The sequence below is a fragment of the Cucurbita moschata genome, unplaced genomic scaffold (assembly GCF_002738365.1).
Source record: "Cucurbita moschata cultivar Rifu unplaced genomic scaffold, Cmos_1.0 Cmo_Scf00021, whole genome shotgun sequence".
Taxonomy (NCBI): domain Eukaryota; kingdom Viridiplantae; phylum Streptophyta; class Magnoliopsida; order Cucurbitales; family Cucurbitaceae; genus Cucurbita; species Cucurbita moschata.
The window spans coordinates 2362323-2381370 of NW_019268537.1; the positions used below are offsets into that span (position 1 = coordinate 2362323).

Genomic DNA, 19048 nt, shown 5'->3' on the forward strand with positions numbered 1-19048 from the left:
GGGGGGGGGGGGGGGGGAGGGGGACAAAAAACAGGAAGAAAACAGACTGTTTAACCAGAACTTCATATGATGCAGATATTCTTGGTTACCACCCACTTAGAATGAGAAGAAAAGAAAAGAGCACAATACAATGAAAGAGACTGTTCAATAGAAAGTGAACATGAAAAATGCTGTGCATTGTTAAGCTAAGAAACAGCATCCCATAAAAGCAGAGATCTTATTTCAGGGGGTTCTTTTTCCTCTTTCTCTTGGGTTTGGGAAGGAGGGTTGTCCATTGCATTTGATGGCTCTTTGGCTGTACTGGAAGTGAACTGACAGACGGCAACTCTCCACTGTACTGCCTTTTATCATAATCAGGTTAGTTACTTTGGGTTAAGCTTTTACTTTTACCACAGTTGCGTGATCCTACGGTCAGTGATAGGCGATTCAGGGTCTGGCAGTGTTGTCTAACTAAGAACATGTCCTATTTTTAAATGCAAAAATCTTGGGTACCAGAAAAGTGGAGGAGAATCTGAACATTTAAGACTCTGCCTGTTTCTCTTTACTTCAGTCGCTGTTAACATGGTAAAGACATGATAAGAACCGTGTCCGTGGTAGGCAACTGGGGCTCGGTACTATCCATCTCGATATCCCCTCCGCCGCCAGTAATACACAGCAGATATTAATTCATCCAAGTGCAAAAGTTGTACAAGGCGGGGATACAAAGATTTTATGAGAAGCAAATGAAGATACATATAAATTTTTTCTGCACAGTGCAGATTCGCCAGAAATGAAACCCAATATACTACAATGGGATTCTAGAAAGAATTTCAGATAGGTCCGTCCACGTCAAATCTATGTACATATTGAACAAACAAGCTAGACCTGAATTTGAAAAACACTCACACTACAGTCGTCTAGCAGTGACAGAAGTTCCTTCCCGTCTGCTTGAATTAGCTGGTGCAGCACTTCGTGACCAAGATGATGGCTTGAAGCCACCTGTCAATATGTTTGAAGCTGCGGAAGCACAGATTTTCCTTCGCTTGGATTCCAGGTCCAATCGTTTCTTATCAGGCATGGAGGAACTGGATGATCCATTAAATATCGAGGAAGCATGAATCAGTGCCCGTTTGTTCCTACGGTTCTTCTCAAATTTTGAAGAGAACTTCATACGAGCTGCAGTTGAAGAATCTTCTTCAGTTGCTGGAAGCAATCGTATTCCGAGGCCCATCTTCCGTGAAGCATTTTCTTCTTCAGCAACTCTCTTCTTTTGACCCTGAGAAGATAGTCATTCAAAGTTGTTAAAAGCAGAACGGAAAGAGATTAGAAACATGGTAACAATGAGATGACATACTCTGAGCTGAGCTCGAAGTGTTCTGTTCCGAGTATAGTCATCTGCATGCCTAGAATCTGAGAGTCGCTGAAGGCGAACCAATACTGGCTCAGCTTCTTTCTTTTTCTGCATATCTTTTTCCTGGTGTTCAAGTCGATAAAATGGATCTGCAAGCTTACCTCTTTCTGTAGAAAGTATATTAGAAAAGGTTTAAGTAACATTCTGAAGGATTAAACCATCACCTTTCAATATATGCAATGAGACTATCCTTACAGATATGCATGATGATGTCAACTTGTAAATTACAAGACAAGGAAATTTAAAAATGAAATCCAATGAAAAGACAGTTAAGTTTAGTGGCACTGATAAATAAATGTTATTTATGTTAAACAATCATCACCTTCATCCGCAGGGAGTTCAAGGGTTTCTGCATCCTCAATGTCATATTCCTCAGTTTTCCGTTGTGCACCACTAATAATCACATACTCGCAATTTTTTGGATCAGTCTGAATAACAATCTCTTGTCTACAGCATGCTGCTTTCATAGTAAAGCTCCATATCTGAAAGGAGCAAGAAGAGAATATTAGTCATTCAAGAGCTAGTTCGGTGTGATTTCTATACCCCACTTGGAGACAAAGACAAGGGGAGAGCCAACACCAATTAAAGAAGGAAGTTTTTAGTTACCAATTAGGTAGCAGCAGAAACAAAGAAATGCTCTACTAAACGGGTTTCATGCACATGGAGCAGAAATCAAACTTACCAAGACAAATGTGAACAATAAATAAATAAATATTGCATGTGAACAATAGGCAAGAATGTATGTGCATATATCGATTGCTAAAATCCAACAACAAACCAAGTGAAAGAAAACGAGTAAAACATTGTGTGCGTGTAAAAGTATGTGGTCACAGTTTCTTTGCATAATACAACCTTCAAAACTAGTACCAAAAGCAAGTATGTCACAATCAGCCAAGAACAATACCTTTGTAGAATAATAGTTTCCAACTTGCTTTTTCTCCGCATTGAATCTAACACCCTTTGCTATCATAGAGTTGCAGCCACCACACCATATATTGTAAGGCATCTCGAACCTAAAAAAGCAAGACACTCCAATTGATTAGAGAACACAATCCACAAAGTAAATCATCGACATGGAAATTTTCTCACTATTTTTTTTAAAAATAACATAACCCCTGTTTTAAAAAGGGCACGTAGGCAACGGTGTTGAAGCACCAAGCCAAGGAGGCCTCCCAAAGGTGGATGCTTTCGTACCATTCCCCACGCTTCAAATTTTTTTATTAAAAAGTAAAGAACTTGTTATGGCATGAATGCCTATTCCAAAGGTAAACAGTCTATCACCTCATACTGTTGACGATATTCATGGCTTTCACATAATCAAATAAAATCATCAATCCCAATCTAAGATTTTCCAAAAACGAATTCACATTAACTACCTACCTTATTATCAAGATGCCCTGGTCTAATTTCCTTGCTCTCTCTCTCAAAGCATGTTGACCATGAAATTTGTTCAAAGACCCCTGAAAAAGGAAAATTCATAGTGAGAATCTGAAAATCTGTGCATCTATGTTAGGACATGGAAATTTCCTTGGGACAAAATTTATTGAACTAATCTGATTGAATAAGATATGTACCTGTTTTGGGGTCCATTCTGGTGGATAGTAAAAGTTGTCTGCTCTCGCAGCAGCAAGTGAAGACTGAAAAAATGCAAACCAATGAAGTTTTATAAGCTTAAATAATTCAACATGTATTGCTGATCATATATTTATATTTCATTCCTTTATTATCTTTTTCTGAAAGGAAAAACCAACAATTTGATGCCGTAAAACAGATCAACAAAAAGACAATTATAAATATACATATACACATGATCCAACTAGCATACCAAGTTGATTGACTACCCAGGCAACAATTTCACGTGAAAAACAATCTACTAAAATATATAACGTAAAGGACAAAAGAAGTTGCCTAGCTAATTCAAGTTTGGATACTCAGCCATTCAAACAGATTCTTTTTCTAAACTACTCAGGCACAATTCGTGCAAAAACCATCTCCGGAAATTATGTTTCATGTCAAATCCAACAACAGATTCAATAATTTTCTACCTAATCACTCAATTGCCTAATTCATTCAATCGATATCCAATATCTCTATATGAACCATTTTAATTAACCGTTTTTTAGAAAAGGACACAAAAATCATGACTCCCGTTCAGAATTCAATATGTTCTGACAAATTGACATGAAGTTCTTCTTCAAATGTTATGAGTAAAGTTGCATATAAAGAACACGGACTTGAAAAAAGTTTTCCAAGACAGTCCTAAATTACTTGGCATAATCCATGCATGAAACATCTCCAGAAAACTATTTTCAGGTTAAATCCAACAACGTTCTATGATTCTCGATCTAAAACAATTATGAAAGACAGAAACTTCAACTATCAGAATCATTTACATCACCGACGTAGAAACGATATCCAATGATAGAATCAATTCCCAAATACACCCGCCGCCAAGTCTTTCAAAATAAGAAAAAGCCTAATGATAATCGATCAACATAGGGCAAACGATCGGACTAACAAAATCGATTCCAAACCCTGATTTCTACAAACACATTAAATTAGATCACGTAGCAAAAAAAAAGCCCTAGGAATCGAGAAACGAAATCACATACCATTATGAATCGGGGTCAGCTCCCTCAACTTCTATTCCCAATTTCAAGGTGCGAATTGAATGAAACAAGCAATCGTTCGTAAACACGTTCGATTGTATTGGCACCGCATGTTTATATACTACTTTTTCGAGTTCCTTCCTGGGAATAAGGATGGGGGCTTGCCTACGGAATAATCATGGGCCCAGTGGTCCTTAACATGTGGGCTCATTTCTTGTAATGGGCCCACGAAATATTCATTTGGGCTGGGCTTCATTTTCGCCGTAACGTCCGTCGGCCCATTTACCCAACTCTGTATGAGCTTAGTTTTCTTTTTTAAGAATTAATTTATATCCTTAATTTCTGGTAAAACATAATCCTTTTGGTTAGGCGATAGCGGCAGAGCGGGAAGTGCCTAAATGGCGTTGCCAGAAGAACAGCGTTAGCTACTTCACATGCTTATGTTTGGCTATGCCTATATAAACGCAGCCGGCGACTCCACCCACCTACGCGAACATTGTTGCAGGTTCCGATATCCATGGCGTCGTCTCTGCTCTTCTCTGCTTCTTTCTTCGGGCACCCAATTCCCATCTCAATACGAACAAGAACAGCTCCATGTAGAAGAAGATCTATGGCCATTGAGGCTTCAAAAGAGGTTACGGACGTTTCTTCTCAAAACCAACCCAGGATGCTCACTTTTCTTGGCAAAGGCGGCTCAGGAAAGACTACTTCCGCAGTATTCGCCGCTCGGGTGTGTGTATTGTGTGTTTTTTGGACTCAGCTTTTTAGGCGTTTGATTTTCTTGACTACTTTTTGATCCATGCTTTTTATGAAGTTGTTGAGTTCTGGCTTTTTTGTCCTACTTCTATGCTTGGAAATTAGAGATGTTTATGCTGGATTGCTCGCATTCCTGATTTAAACATGAACTATTGAGTATGGGAATGGAATTTATGGATCCGTGATGATTTATATCGATGGGGAGCCATTCTTAAGCTAATTGAAAGATCTATTATGTTCCTGGGATCTTACCATTCTCAAGTACTCTCTGAAAATTTGTGCACAGATTTAATTATCTTCCATTTATGTATTTTCTCTTGATTTGATGGATTATCAGCACTTTGCATTGTCTGGACTGCGCACATGCCTGGTGATACATAATCAAGACGCTACTCCTGAGTATCTTCTTGATTGCAAAATTGGAAATTCTCCCGTTGAATGCAGTCGCAACCTTTCAGCTGTTAGGTTGGAAACCACTCAAGTGTGTTTTTCCGTTCACTTCTCTTTCTGTCATCATGGTTCTGCTTTGGGTTTCAGACTTATCTTGTCAATGATCACAGATGCTTCTTGAACCTCTTAAACGGCTAAAGCAAGCTGATTCCCGTCTTAATATGACACAAGGAACTCTTGAAGGGGTGGGTATGTGAACCTTAGAATATGTTGCATTATAAAATGCTAGATTGCATTATAAAATGCTAGATTGCATTTCAGTATTTTAACTTTTGGAGGTTTTAATAGATTGTTGGAGAAGAGCTTGGGATACTCCCAGGAATGGATTCTATCTTTTCAGTACTTCAGCTTGAGAGATTTCTTGGGTTATCAGGTATTATGGCCCAAACAGACCAAAAACCTAAATATGACATAGTAGTATATGACGGTATCTGCACCGAAGAAACGATAAGGATGATCGGAGCAACCAGTAAAGCAAGGTTTGAGATGCTCTTTCTCTACACCTCCCCTGAGCAAATTTGAGGAAAAAGAAACTGTATTACTAAAAGAATTTTGGATAGGTTGTACTTAAAATATCTGAGGAGTATTGCTGAAAAAACTGATCTTGGGAGGTTGGCTACTCCTTCAATTATGAGACTTGTTGATGAAGCCATGAAAATAAGCAGCCCAGGCTCCCATCTCAGTGGTAGAACCAGTACCGATACATGGCAGGCACTGGAACGCATGTTAGAGGTAAATTGGTTTGCATTCTTGCCAAACAATATGAATGAAACTTGCGGAATTGTTTAATGGTCATTCATGGTGCAGAAAGGATCTTCTGCAATTGCAGAGCCAAGAAGATTTAGCTGCTTCATAGTGATGGACCCAACTAGTCCTGCCTCTGTGAAGTCTGCATCACGGTACTGGGGTTGCACTATTCAAGCTGGTGCACAAATTTCTGGTGCATTTGCTTCCATTTCTTCAGGCTTGGATGCAGAATCAGCTGCTAGATTGAAGGAGAATTTTTCACCCTTGTCTTTGACCTTTATGCCACAGATCTCAGTTGGTTCCCCAGTAGACTGGAACACAGTTCTTCTTGATGCATCAAGTAAAGGCCCGAGGAACCTTCTTTCTTCGTCCAAAAGCCACTCCAGCAATCTGCCATCACCTGTAAAATTCAATCCTGGAAACAAATCGGTTACACTTCTCATGCCAGGCTTTGAGAAGTCAGAAATCAGGCTTTACCAGGCACGTTCGTTCTCTCCCTTATTGATGAATACTCTTGAATGTTCTTCCATACCTTTGAGGATTTCCATTGGAAAACTTGCTCAAATGATCTGATATGTTTTTCATATTCCTAAAATTAGAACAGAAGATATTATGGGGTAGGAAATTTGGAATGACTTATCTATTGAGTTAGAAATGGGCGCGAGCGAATATCCTCCTCTGCAAGGAGCTATGAGTTTAGTATCAAATAACAATCCATTGAGTATGCATTAGACTCGGTCAATGCTTAAGTACGCATTTGCAACAGAATCACTTTTACATTCATGTAATCATTAGTTCCATTATTTGAAAATGCAGTATAGGGGAGGATCTGAGCTATTGGTGGAAGCTGGGGATCAGAGGCGTGTAATTTCTCTGCCTAAAGAAATTCAAGGGAAGGTGGGTGGTGCCAAGTTCATGGACAGAAGTCTTGTGATCACGATGCGTTGATGTAATCAATCACACAGACTCAAATCATAGTAATTGTCGATTAACCAAGGCCCTGTTCAAGGGTCATAAGGCAAATGTACAATGATTATAATCTGCCAAAAGGTTTAGGATACAAAATATTCAGAGGAAAAAAATAGTGCAGGGCTTCGATTGGGGCAGAGAATTTGCAATTTGACTTGATATTGTTTAAAATGAGGCATCAAATGATAATTTTATTTCCCATTCATTTCTATCTGTTGTAGCGTTAAGTTACAGGTATGATATGATTGCTGAAATTAAATTAGGATGATGAACTTGAATGAGAAATTCAGGCTTCTTGCTTATTGTCATCTCCTATCTGTGTTGTATGAACTCGGCTCCTCAACTCTTCAAAAGCCTTCATGCTCTCGGCGTCGAAGCCTCCTGCGAACTGGAAACATATCGAATCCAGTACGTCAGCTACAATTGTAATGTTTTCAAATACTATAAAGGTTCTTCAGGTAAAAAGAGTATCAAGATTTTGTTCTATCAGTTAGAATTTGATTGGAAACAACATTCAAATTTGAAATGCAGTTGATCGACCGATGAATGATGGTGGCACGTAAAATATACCTGATGAACACGGAAAGCAAAACGGACGCCTTGTAAGACCAAAAACTCTCTGTTTGGCTCCTTCTCTGGTTCACTCATTGCATCTAGTTCTGATGCTACACGCTTCATGTATTTTCTTGCTAATTGTACGGATGAGAGCTTGATCTGCACTTGTAAAAGTATGATTACGTTAAACATTTTGAGGCGTTTATGAGTATCAAAGAGACGGTTCGATACTAACTAGCATTTCAATATCGTAACGAGATGCTAACTAAACTCAGGATCCAAATTTCTCAACTAAGAAAATATTGAACTTCTCAAAGTTATACCTTTCCAACAACTCCTGTATCAGACAACCAATCAACTGGAATTCCGAACTCTCTATACCGCGAGATAGCCATGTCTCTTGTGCGTAGAAGCGCGTAGACACTCTGCTCAACCCTGCCAAAAGATGAACCAAAAACAATGATTGGAGATGACAACACAGTGAAAAAACTATGTTCTCAATGGTGGCAATGGCAGCACAAAGTAATGCATATGGTTCTGTTTTAAGGTAAACCAGTAAAGTTTCTATCAGTTATCATACTAAATACTCGAGAGCTAACTTTACGAGAATCCCGGATGGTGATCGAACTACTTGACATGACAAAGATGCGGATTTCCAAATTCCATCTCCAATAAGAACCATGTCGTTGTAAGAGATACTTACTTCTCAAGCAAGGAGTACATTTTCTTCAAAGCTGCTTCACATGGGAGTTTAGGTTCATCAACAAACGTGGTGACCCGCTTCTCCAACTTCATTAGGTCCTGATACTCGAAAGACGCCTCTCTCAAAGCATCCGCTTTTCCTTCTGGCCAATCGAAGTGCTTCAGAACTGCCCTTTCATCGACCTTAATCAAACACAAAAGAAAGTAAAATATAAAACAAGGAGATACAATATGGAGAGTCTAGACTAGAGAACGAGCTGTACAACAAAATTACACAGCAAATGTCGTACCAAGAACGATAGCTCTTCATCTAACCAATTTACGAACGCCACGACATCCTCTATATTAGAGAATGTAGCTGCTCGAACTTCAGCCGCCAATGATATAACAAAATCACCTTGAGTTTCCACGTCTGCTTTTACCTGGATTAAGTAAACGAAGTAACCACTGTCCAATTAGTACAGGTATAATACCTATACAATGCAACATTAATGGCAAAATGATGATCTGCTCACCGCTATGAGGAATGATGATCTGTTTTCAATCTCTCCAATCATGTTGCTTCTAGCATCAGATACATTAGATGATGTAGAAGAAAGCAAAGGAGTATCCTTCTTTGCTTCTCGTTTCATCAGTGACTGATAGAATTCGACTAACTCAGGAGCTCTATGAACCTTATCACCACCTACACCTTTGGCTAAGCTCCCTGGAGGAGGAGGTGGACGAGGTGGTCCACCGGTCGGAGGAGGTGGTGGGGCACCAGGTGGTGGAGGTGGAAGAGGTGGAGCAGCTGGTACACCACCCCGAGGATTGGGATTCGTGCTTACCGAAGCACCTGCCGATGGTTTTGGTGGTGGCTTAGGTACCCGTGGAGGACGCTTCTCAATCTCTGCTAGCTTCATCCTGCTGATAGCTGAAGATTCAATCTTCTTATTTTCACCTGATACATCAGCAGCATCACTAGATACAACTGGTTTTTCCTTTATTTGAGAAAGTTTTGGCGGCAAAACAACAGGTCTGTCTCTCTCAGTCTTGCCTTTAAATTCAGGGTTCAAATTTGAATTTGAAATATTGCCAAACCTCTCTGCTCTTGCCTGATCAGCCCTTTCCTTAATTTGCTTCTCTCTTGCTAATGCCAACTTATGTCGATCTTTGTATGCTGGATATTTCTCATCTAACACTCCTCCAACAGATTTAGACATAAGTTGGAATGATGATGCAACCGAATTCAAGGAGTCGTTAGGAGTCTGTGTTCTGATACTTGGGAGATTCGGAGTGCCCGGAGAGTCGGGAACTTCCTGTTCCATCGTACCGAACGAGGTGATTGCAACACTATCACTTGTATTTCTAAGCATCAATGCTTCTAATGGACCTCTTGGCTTCTGACTCATGCTCATCCTGCTCGGAGAACCACCGGAAAAGGATCTGGCTGGTGAAGAAACGACACTAGAATCATCTTTGCTTCTACCACCCCATTTCTTCAACTTCTGGATCAAGCTAGGTTTCTTACTGAGGCTACTATATCTACTGAAAGAACTATCAATTGAAGCATTGTCAAAATCCTCACTTCCAGGAGAAGATGGTTGAGAGAAGTTGCTTTCGAGATCTGTGTCTCCTTGTCCACGTTCCGATCCTGCGTACTCCAACATGAGTTGTTTAGCCTTCTCCTGAGATTTTGGGCTCAAATTCTTGTTAAGATCACGAGCTGATACTTTTCCTGTAGGAGCTTGGTAATTGCGAAGTTCATATCTCAAGCATGCATTGACCCATCGAAGGTACACCAACTCTTCAACTTCACTGAACCTATTCATCTGAAGTCCTTCAACTTGCTTTATTAAGTCCTCATTTGTATGCCTTAAATTGTTGACTTCCTCTCTAGTCTGGGATACCATTTCACTCTGCAACAGTGTAAGACGTTGTAAGAAAAATGGGCACTCAAAACCTTTTTCCAACAAAAAACCAAGCCTTCTTGAGATAAAACTAAAAGAATTTATGTGAGATCCCACGTCAGTTGGAGAGGGAAACGAAGCATTCCTTATAAAGGTGTGGAAACCTCTCCCTAGTAGATGCGTTTTAAAACCATGGGAGTAAGCCCAGACGAAAAAAGCCCAAAGAAAACAATATCTGCTAGCGGTGGGCTTGGACTATTACAAATGATATCAGAGCTAAACACCAGACAGTGTGCCAGCGAGGACCCTAGGCTCTCAAGGGGGATGAATTGTGAGATCCCATATTGATTGGAGAAGGGAATGGAGCATTCCTTATAAAGGTATGGAAACTTCTCCCTAGCAGACGTGTTTTAAAACATTAGGGGGAAGCTCAAAGAGGACAATATCTGCTAACGGTGGACTTGAGCTATTATAAATGGTATCAGAGCCAGACACTGGGCAGTGTGCCAACGAGGACGCTAGGCCCTTAAGGGGGGTGGACTGTGAGATCAAACATCCGTTGGAGAGAGGAACCAAGCATTCCCTATAAGGGTGTGGAAACCTCTCCCTAGCAGACGCGTTTTAAAACCTTCGAGAAAGTCCAAAGAGGACAATATCAGCTAGCGGTGGGCTTGGACTATTACAATGTCAATCCTCTGTGTAAACAATATTTCCTCGAGGTTATCCTATTTCCTAATTTCTTAACATGCAACCCCAATCCGTATGAGCTAATATCTAAAGAACATTAAAGCAAAAACATACATTTGTTCCATCCGACAAGACCATCAGATTATGCTGCTTAATTGAAACAGACATTGATTACTCTACAGGTATCTTACTCCGCCAGCTGAATATCTATGTACTGCATATCTACTTTTTTTGGATCGAAACATAAAAATGGATAAAGAAGCGTTAGAGCTATTTCTAGTTCTTACCTCTGTCATGTTCGACAGGGTCGAGATTCTATTTTCAGCAGCATCTAGTTTAATAGTCAGCTCCCGCTTTTCGATTTGAAGCTCTTTGTTCTTCCGCTTAAGTTCCATAACTTCAACCTCCAATTCCTTCACAGCTTTCAACTTCTTTTCTATTTCAGCATCCTTTTTTATAGTTTCCTGCTCCTTTGCCTGTAGACCAGAAACTTGTTGCTTGAGTAATAATAGCTGCCCTTTTGTTTGGTTAGCATCAAGCTGTATCTGCCTCTGCAACTCTTTGATCTTGTTCCTTGCAAATTCCAACTCCTTCTTCACTGTAGCAGCTTGTGCAATCTCTTCTTGAAGCTTCTTCCTTTCAGCCTGAAAAGAGCTAATGGTAATATTAAGCATATCAATCTCTACTGTCTTGATCTTGAGCTGTCTCTGTAACTCTGTAACGTCGGATTCCTGTTCTTTCAATCCATAGTATTCGAGCAATTCGCCTTCAAGCTTTACTTCCCTCTCCTCCAATTCCTTTACTAAGCTGCGCAATCGCTCGAGTTCACTCGCATTGTTTGCCATCTCAGTTTCATAGGCTCTATCCTTACCAGCTTTATTGTCATCAATTTCAGGTAATGGAAATTCAATCTCCCCAGAAAGAAGGTCTTCAAATTCAGGTAAAATCTCTTCATCTTCAGTTATATAAACAGGAACTTGATCGAATACGCTACTAATTAACTTGACTTCTTCTTCCTCCTCTTCTTCCCCCTAGTATAAAAGAAAGCTCTTTCAGTAAAACAAGATGATTTCAAGATTAGAAATTGTAAAAAATCTGGTAAGTTATGAACATCTACTTACATAATCATCTTTGAAGCCATGGTTAGAATGTTTAACCTCCTCCTTCTCTTCACCATTTTCTAAGCAACAAACAGGAATAATTTCAATATATCAGACAACATATACAACTTATCCAGCAATATAAATGAGACAAAAGCTGATGAAAGAAGAGTAAAACGCAGTTCAAATATATGAATACCGGTGAGCTTGTCGACCGAGGCGACTGAGTTTGAGTTTTTAACATTGAGCTGCCTTACTGCATAGGCTGCAACTGAAGCAGCAACCAAAAGCCCTAGCCTGAGTACCATCAAGCAAATACTGACATAAACATTTTAGCTTTCCAGTTGAGACAGCCCAGTTCTTCTTCGAAGTTGTATTGTCCATTCCTCCCCACCTCCATGGCTATCATTTCAAAACCAATGGAACCCCTAAAATGCAGACAAGCCGAAAGAAGTGCAGCAGTACAATCCTAATGAGGGTTTTAACCAGAAACCAGGCTAGTTTTTTCAATTAAGACGCAAATTCAATGGCCATGTTTCAATCAAACATTACCATCTTCTCATGTTTATGGATCCTACAGCAGCAGACTTGGCTTGTATGCCGAAAGTTTTCAACGACTTGAAGTTTAAGACAAATTCTGATGCTAACTAGCTCAGAGCCACGGTAACCACTAATAACGAGTGGCCAATCTCTCTCCAAAAGGATTGCCTCCCATGAATTTGTGGGCATTTAACAAGTAACACCACTCGTTCAAAGGATTGAGCACAGAGTAATAACACCAAAAAAACAAAGCTGAAAGAGACGGTAGTCACTGTTGAATTTGAAGGGAAACGTCCGGCCGATGAACTCCCTTTCTTATCCGAGTTCTGTCTATATCTGCATCAAAAGAATGAAGGGGATTAAGCCCAGGAGAGTTAAATTGTGGGTAAAGAAGAGAACAAACTTTCACTTGTCCCAATAAATACAGATGTTCCCGCTGGCTCTTGGCTACCTAATTGGTGGGTGTTTGTCAAACTCTTTAACTTCGACAGCTTCCAGCCTAATTAATGGACCAAAGTCATCTAACAATCTTATAATCTAATGGGTCTGTAATAGTACCCTGCTTAAGAGTTGTTAAGGAAAGAAAATCATTAAGCTCAAGAGCTGCTACCCTCCACAGCAGAACCCAAAAAGACAATAAAATGGGGGTTGAGACTATAACTTCAAATTGTTTATTTGACATTGATATGGAACATCTAGAGGGAAATTTTTAAAGGGGTTGGAGGGGCCAACCTTAAATTACATTAAGAAAATGGTGCGTTAAAGCTTACCACAGAACGAGTGTGAACGAAGATGGACACGATGGGTTGAAGGGTAGGTTTGGGTAGCGAAGGCAAGGCTGAAATTTAATTCTTGGCCGTTGGCTGCAGTGGACCGATGCATATGGAACCATGCTGTCAAGCGCCAAACAAATGCCTTTACCCTTTTTGACATGTCTCTCGGACTTCTTGTTTTCTTCTGTCAGCCGCTATCATTGTTCAAAAACTTTGCGTGCGATGCGCTGTAACCTATTGCCCCCATATTGAATCCTTTTGGTTTAAGAATTATGCAAAAGTAAAATCCACCTCCAATTTTAGACGAGGTGACAAGATAATGGGAAGTAGAAAAGTTCATTTATAGTGTTTTAACAACTTTTTTAGTCAAAATACTTTCTTTAAGCAATTATAGACATTTTAGACATTACATAATCAAGTTGAGATGACATAAAACGGTTGTAAAGTGATATTTACCCATCAATTAGGGTTGCAGTAGGTATTAGTAGATATTGTCCGTATTGGCCCTTTATGTATCGTCACTAGCCTCACGATTTTAAAACATATCTGTTAAGGAGAGATTTTCACACCCTTATAAATAATCTTTCGTCCCACTCTCCAACCAATTTAGGATCTCACAATCCAGATTTTCACACCCTTATAAAGAATGTTTCGTCCCCCTCTCCAATCGATTTAGGATCTCACAATTCACCCCTTGCCCCCTCTTCAACCGACGTAAGATCTCACAATCCACCCCTTGGAGCCCGAGCATCCTCACTAGACATACCACTCGATGTCTGACTTTGATGAGCCATTACGTATCGTCGTCAGCCTCATGATTTTAAAACGTATCTCCTATAGAGAGATTTCTACGCATTTAGAAATGTTTCGTTCCCCTCCCCCATCAACATGGGATCTCATATTTCTGATGAGAATCTAAACCAACCAAAGAATATTAGTGAGCCAAACTTTGAGAATGCCGGGAGGGGTTGCTTTCGGGGTCATAAATAAGAGAACCCGGATGTCACAGTAGCAGCCAATCTATGTCATCCAAGAGCGCTGTATTTGTGGACCTTATTGGTCCCCGTGGAAGATAGAACAATGTACATTTGCTCAAAATCAATTCCAGCTTTAATCATTAAGAACATGAAAAAGATTGCATGCTGAAATTCATCAGGACAGTGCCATCAAAGTTACAATTAAAGATCTGTAAAAAGAATGGCTTGAAATAGGACCCGATGCCTGGGAGACAAACAGAGGAGCAACAGATTCTAGAGAGTACAAGCAAAAGCTTTATCTTCTGAGTGAATGAAACTAAGCTTGAATTCTCGATCTGAATTGATTTATGATCAAGTCTGTTACGACAGCAAGATGTTGTAATCCTGATTCGACTTCGCAAATATACTAGCAAAAATACGACACGAACTCTGTTTCATATCCAAAAAAAACTTATGAACGAACTTGGGGTCAACTTTACATCGCAGTATGTGAGAAAATTCAAGCTTGATCGTCCCATTTCCACCTTCGTCCGACCTCCTCAAGAACCTTTGCACGAGCTTGACTCTTCCTTGCTTCATCTTCTACCCAAGATCTGCATGCAATGGTATAAAAAATAAAAGATAGCTGAGTTTCCAAACCTCAGCTTTTGCATATAGACATAGGCTATTTTCTAAACGATTTCGTATTGTAAACCGAAAGGCTACAACAGCTTCTATAGCATACAAGCACATATAATCCATATTGTTGCCTATTTCTAAAGGGCTAACAGTCCTGGCACTTGCACAACACGTACCTCACGAAGGAATAACTAAGACAAAGTAATTTAGACAGGCAAGAAGGAATATTTCAAAAGTCAAAAAGAAAGAAGCTAGGACAAGTGAACTAAAAAGTCAATTACCTAAGAATACGGAGAGCTTCTTTCTCAGCTTCAAGCACAGATTTCGTATCAAGCGTTACTTCAAGCTGGCTCTGTAAACGGGCGTGCATATCGTGTAGCTCACTCTTCTCTGCCTCACATACAGATCTCTCAGAAAGAAGCTTTTCTGTCATCCCATCAACTTCTTCCTTAAGGCTGAGAAGCAATTGCCTCTGACAGTTTATAGATGCCTTTTCCTTTAAATACTCAGAAAAAAACTTCTCTTGAACCATCTTCTGCTCTCCCAAATCGCTGATAGCGGTAAGATAAAGCTCCTCCACCTTGATCAGGCGTTCTTTCTCCTCAGTTAGCTTCTTATCCCAATACCTTTGTATGTCTCCTCTTTCTAACAATTCCAACTTGATATCTTCTATCTCAGCTTTTCTAGCAGATCTCTCTGATTCCAGTCTTGATAATTCAAAAGAGATTGCTTCTGCCATCCTGCCACTTACCAGTGCAACTGCTACTTGTGCTTTTGTTGAAGGTTTGTTCGGTTGAAACCGTTTGATTTGACCTGTGAACAGAAGGTATAACATTCAGAGGTTTTTTTAGAGGCAATATAAAATGTACATAACTCTTCGTGCGTAGACAGAACAGAATAACTAGGATAAAAGGAATACCAAAAACTTTTCTGTGAATGCTTCTCTCCCCAGCTAAAATATCCATGAACAATTGTGGCGATGCTTCTGAACTGATCTCCTTCAAGTCCATAAAACCCACCTTTGTACTTGATATCTGGACTGTAGAAAAAGTCAAAAGCAATGACACACTGATAATCATTGGTTATATGTAGTTTAAAGAGGAAACAATTCCGAATCAATTGAAAAGTAATGGATTAAATAAGAAATTCTGTACCCGTTCTAGTATTCCAGGAACAACCTCATAATCTAACTGGGCTTTCCAGTCGATCAAGGTCTGGCGAGATACAAACCTGCATCATTACAGATACGGTCGTAAATGGAATTCAAATAGATCCTAAATTTCATGCAGATGTCCTACCTCTCAGGAAAAAAGTAGGTTTTCTCCCGATCTCCCAAGCCATCATATCCGTAGTTTGGTGATAACTTGCTGGGTATGATACCAGCTTCTGCTAGAGCTGAAATTAAGTCCAGAACGAATTCATTAACTGCTACGACCAACTAAACACTTTCTCTCAAACAAGAAAATAATACGAGGAAACCCCACCTTGAATGGACTCAAAATCAGGATCTTCCATACTTATATCATCAAAGGCAGCAATTGTTGACCCAGAAAGCAAAACTGATGGAATAATATGGTGTTTTGGATTCCTGTTTTGGAGAATGGGGGAAATGATTTAAATGGTGAACATATTAATTCAGAAAAGAACTTTACTAATTTCTACCTTTCCAGTGACGAATACATATGAACTAGCCACCTTGCATATTCTCTTCTACTACACAACTCTCCAGCATCAATATCATCTTCAATAACCTGTACATATATCCTACTCTTTGAGATGTTCATGCTCACACTTGGACCTAAACTTTTATTTCTCGATGAACTTGAATGAAAGGCTAAATAATATGGGGAACAAGGCACAACCAGACACCAGAACATGAAAATAAAAATTTAAGGGAAACTGTATTGTGCAGTTGGCTTCATTATGAAAAGAATGGGCTTTGAGAAACTATGCTTGATGAGAATCAATGACATAACTCACATGTCCAAACTGTAATTATTTGTATCATAAATACACATAATTTTAAGAATTTCTCAAAATTATTCATTTTAGAATTAAATTCCAAAAAGTGGTAGAAATTTCTAGATACGTGTAGGCATCTACAACATATAGTAGGAAGCAAAATTTAAGTTGATCCTTGTCATGGTCCAACTTAAGAGTTTTCCCATATTTGATTAAATTTGTGTTTCTTATAAACTGACAAAAAAAAAAAAAAAAAATCCTGAGCAGACCTTCAGTTTCTTCAAAATCGATAAAGCTTCATCTTGAGCAGAATCCACAGGAGTGGTAATTATAACTCGTTCAGGCTTATTTCCAGAATCTGAAATACATTACAATATGAAGAAATGTATGATTATCATGGTTGTATGTAGTTGAGATATCTAAAACACACAAGGGCAAGATATGTAGCCACAATCATTGACAATCAACGCAAACACATATATCTTGACAGTACACTCCAAATATCAACAGCTATCATGAACAATCATTCTATAGATACCAAACAAATCATAGGTTTTATCAGTGAAAATACAAAGAGAAGTATGATGCTGGGGAGTTACTAGCAATATTCCATTTTATTGCAGGGAAGAAAAAGTGAACTTTTAGCCATTCCAACCTCTTTGACTTCCCATGATCTTAATGCTAGTTAAGAAGGGGTAAAATGAGAAGTTGAAGGCATTAAGTGCACCATGCTCGATCCTCTTCATATCAGAGACTAACCTACTAACACAATTCCAGACTATATCTTGTGATGCAACAGGTAAATCTTATAGAGAAACAGACGACTCTAGGGAAAGCAATACATATGAAATATGCTCACTTTCATTCTTCCATCCAAAAAACCTCCTTATCAGGCAAAGGAATGGGATTTTTCATCTCACAATGCACTCGTAGTACCCCAAAGAGACAACTTCATAACTTTTTCCTTTTAAATTTCTCCATGCAACCAAACATTACTATGAAACAACACGTACTTTCGAGCATAGGGTGAATGAGTATAACGATGTTCAAACGAGGTAAACTATTGTTCATGAACAGCTTTTACAAGACTAAATTTAAGAGTAGTACGGAGAGGCAAAATTATATCTATGAGATCAACATCCCAATCTCCAAACTTAAAAGAGAAGGTCCCAACTCAAATTCCAGTAGTAAGAAGCATTTAATGTAATAATACGTCCTGATCTATGATTTATCGATGTTGGAACAGAATACCTGAAGTAACAGCGTCATAAACCTTAGAATCAAGCATAGACTCAGCACCAGATTCAGTCGGTAGGTCGTGATTGGTTAAACTATCCTCCACTGTTTTGCCTTGATCGCTTTCATTTTCCATACGACTAAATACCCCTTCTAATGATCTCAAAGGAGTACGCCACTGGAACTTAAACCCTGTAAAAAGACACATAGTCACTAAGTAAACAATCTTTTCAATTTTCCACATGCAATTATGTAGTAACAAAATCCCATTACTAAGATAGTACTTAAATCTTGCCAACTTGTAACTCATACTCAAGGGAAATGAAAGAAAAGCTCAACCAATTAAAAAATATAACCACTAGTTAAAGGAAGATACCCAATTTCGTGACAACAGAATTATGATATCCAACTAACCTCGTCTAGATAGTGAAATGTGAGAAATGGCTGCGAACAAAACAACAAGCGAGGTCCCGACCACGCCTATTACGAAACGAGGCACCCCTGCGAAAGACAATACCGTAAACACAAACCAAATTATAGATAATCAAGGGGAAAATGTGATGATGAAGTAAAATTGACCTCGTCTCTCGGTTTTTGCGTCGCTGGTTGGAGAGTTGAGAAATATCCAGCCACCATAGCCGTCGTTGTTGGGATGGTCGGGATTAAGCCAAGACGAGAGCTCGAGGTCTCTTTCAGTAATTGAAGCAGCAATACGAAATTTAGAGTTAGTGGGCCTGAGATGGCCGAGGAACAGATGCGAGTAGGGCGGAATAACATTGTGTCGTCGTGAAATCGACGGCGACTTCGCAGGGAATAGAGAAAAGGTAGATGCAAAAGAAGAAGAAGAGCACATTACTAAGAAAATTAGGGCTTTTCGGATAGTACGTTTGATGTCTGTCGGAGGCAGAGTGCGTTGCGTTGATGCAAAGATGAGAGGTATCGTCAACAGTGGACCGTAGTGGAACTGGCAGTGTGAGGTCGATAACTTTTTTTTTTTTTCCTTTTAAAATTTTATATTTTATATTTTAAGTTTTTAATTAATTTATTTATTGCAAAAACAGGAAACAAAAAAAACATTATTACATTTA

At 39.3% G+C, this 19048-nt stretch overlaps 4 protein-coding genes across 4 annotated transcripts; 1 reads left to right on the plus strand and 3 right to left on the minus strand.

Moving 5' to 3' along the window:
• Positions 1 to 661: 661 nt before the first annotated feature.
• On the minus strand, positions 662 to 4116 carry LOC111458893 (coiled-coil domain-containing protein 130-like). The gene is made up of 7 exons (XM_023101748.1): positions 4003 to 4116; positions 2965 to 3027; positions 2771 to 2850; positions 2295 to 2403; positions 1713 to 1872; positions 1334 to 1497; positions 662 to 1255 (listed from the first exon to the last, which is right to left on the minus strand). Exons 1-7 carry the CDS (start codon positions 4003 to 4005, stop codon positions 887 to 889), a joined length of 948 nt encoding a protein of 315 aa, XP_022957516.1. The 5' UTR covers positions 4006 to 4116; the 3' UTR covers positions 662 to 886.
• Positions 4117 to 4360: 244 nt separating this feature from the next.
• On the plus strand, positions 4361 to 7126 carry LOC111458379 (uncharacterized protein At1g26090, chloroplastic). Its single transcript, XM_023101005.1, has 7 exons — positions 4361 to 4729; positions 5093 to 5236; positions 5316 to 5390; positions 5494 to 5684; positions 5766 to 5937; positions 6013 to 6432; positions 6769 to 7126. The coding sequence occupies exons 1-7, from the start codon at positions 4517 to 4519 to the stop codon at positions 6898 to 6900; spliced, it is 1347 nt and encodes a 448-aa protein (XP_022956773.1). The 5' UTR covers positions 4361 to 4516; the 3' UTR covers positions 6901 to 7126.
• Positions 7083 to 12444, minus strand: LOC111458378 (protein CHUP1, chloroplastic-like). Its single transcript, XM_023101003.1, has 9 exons — positions 12054 to 12444; positions 11876 to 11934; positions 11042 to 11785; positions 8694 to 10076; positions 8469 to 8600; positions 8180 to 8361; positions 7800 to 7911; positions 7492 to 7635; positions 7083 to 7309 (listed from the first exon to the last, which is right to left on the minus strand). The coding sequence occupies exons 1-9, from the start codon at positions 12160 to 12162 to the stop codon at positions 7208 to 7210; spliced, it is 2967 nt and encodes a 988-aa protein (XP_022956771.1). The 5' UTR covers positions 12163 to 12444; the 3' UTR covers positions 7083 to 7207.
• A 2003-nt stretch (positions 12445 to 14447) lies between these two features.
• On the minus strand, positions 14448 to 18939 carry LOC111458840. The gene is made up of 11 exons (XM_023101679.1): positions 18540 to 18939; positions 18375 to 18461; positions 17976 to 18152; positions 16994 to 17082; positions 16425 to 16513; positions 16247 to 16350; positions 16061 to 16157; positions 15917 to 15992; positions 15682 to 15796; positions 15044 to 15575; positions 14448 to 14737 (listed from the first exon to the last, which is right to left on the minus strand). Exons 1-11 carry the CDS (start codon positions 18811 to 18813, stop codon positions 14644 to 14646), a joined length of 1734 nt encoding a protein of 577 aa, XP_022957447.1. The 5' UTR covers positions 18814 to 18939; the 3' UTR covers positions 14448 to 14643.
• Positions 18940 to 19048: the final 109 nt, after the last annotated feature.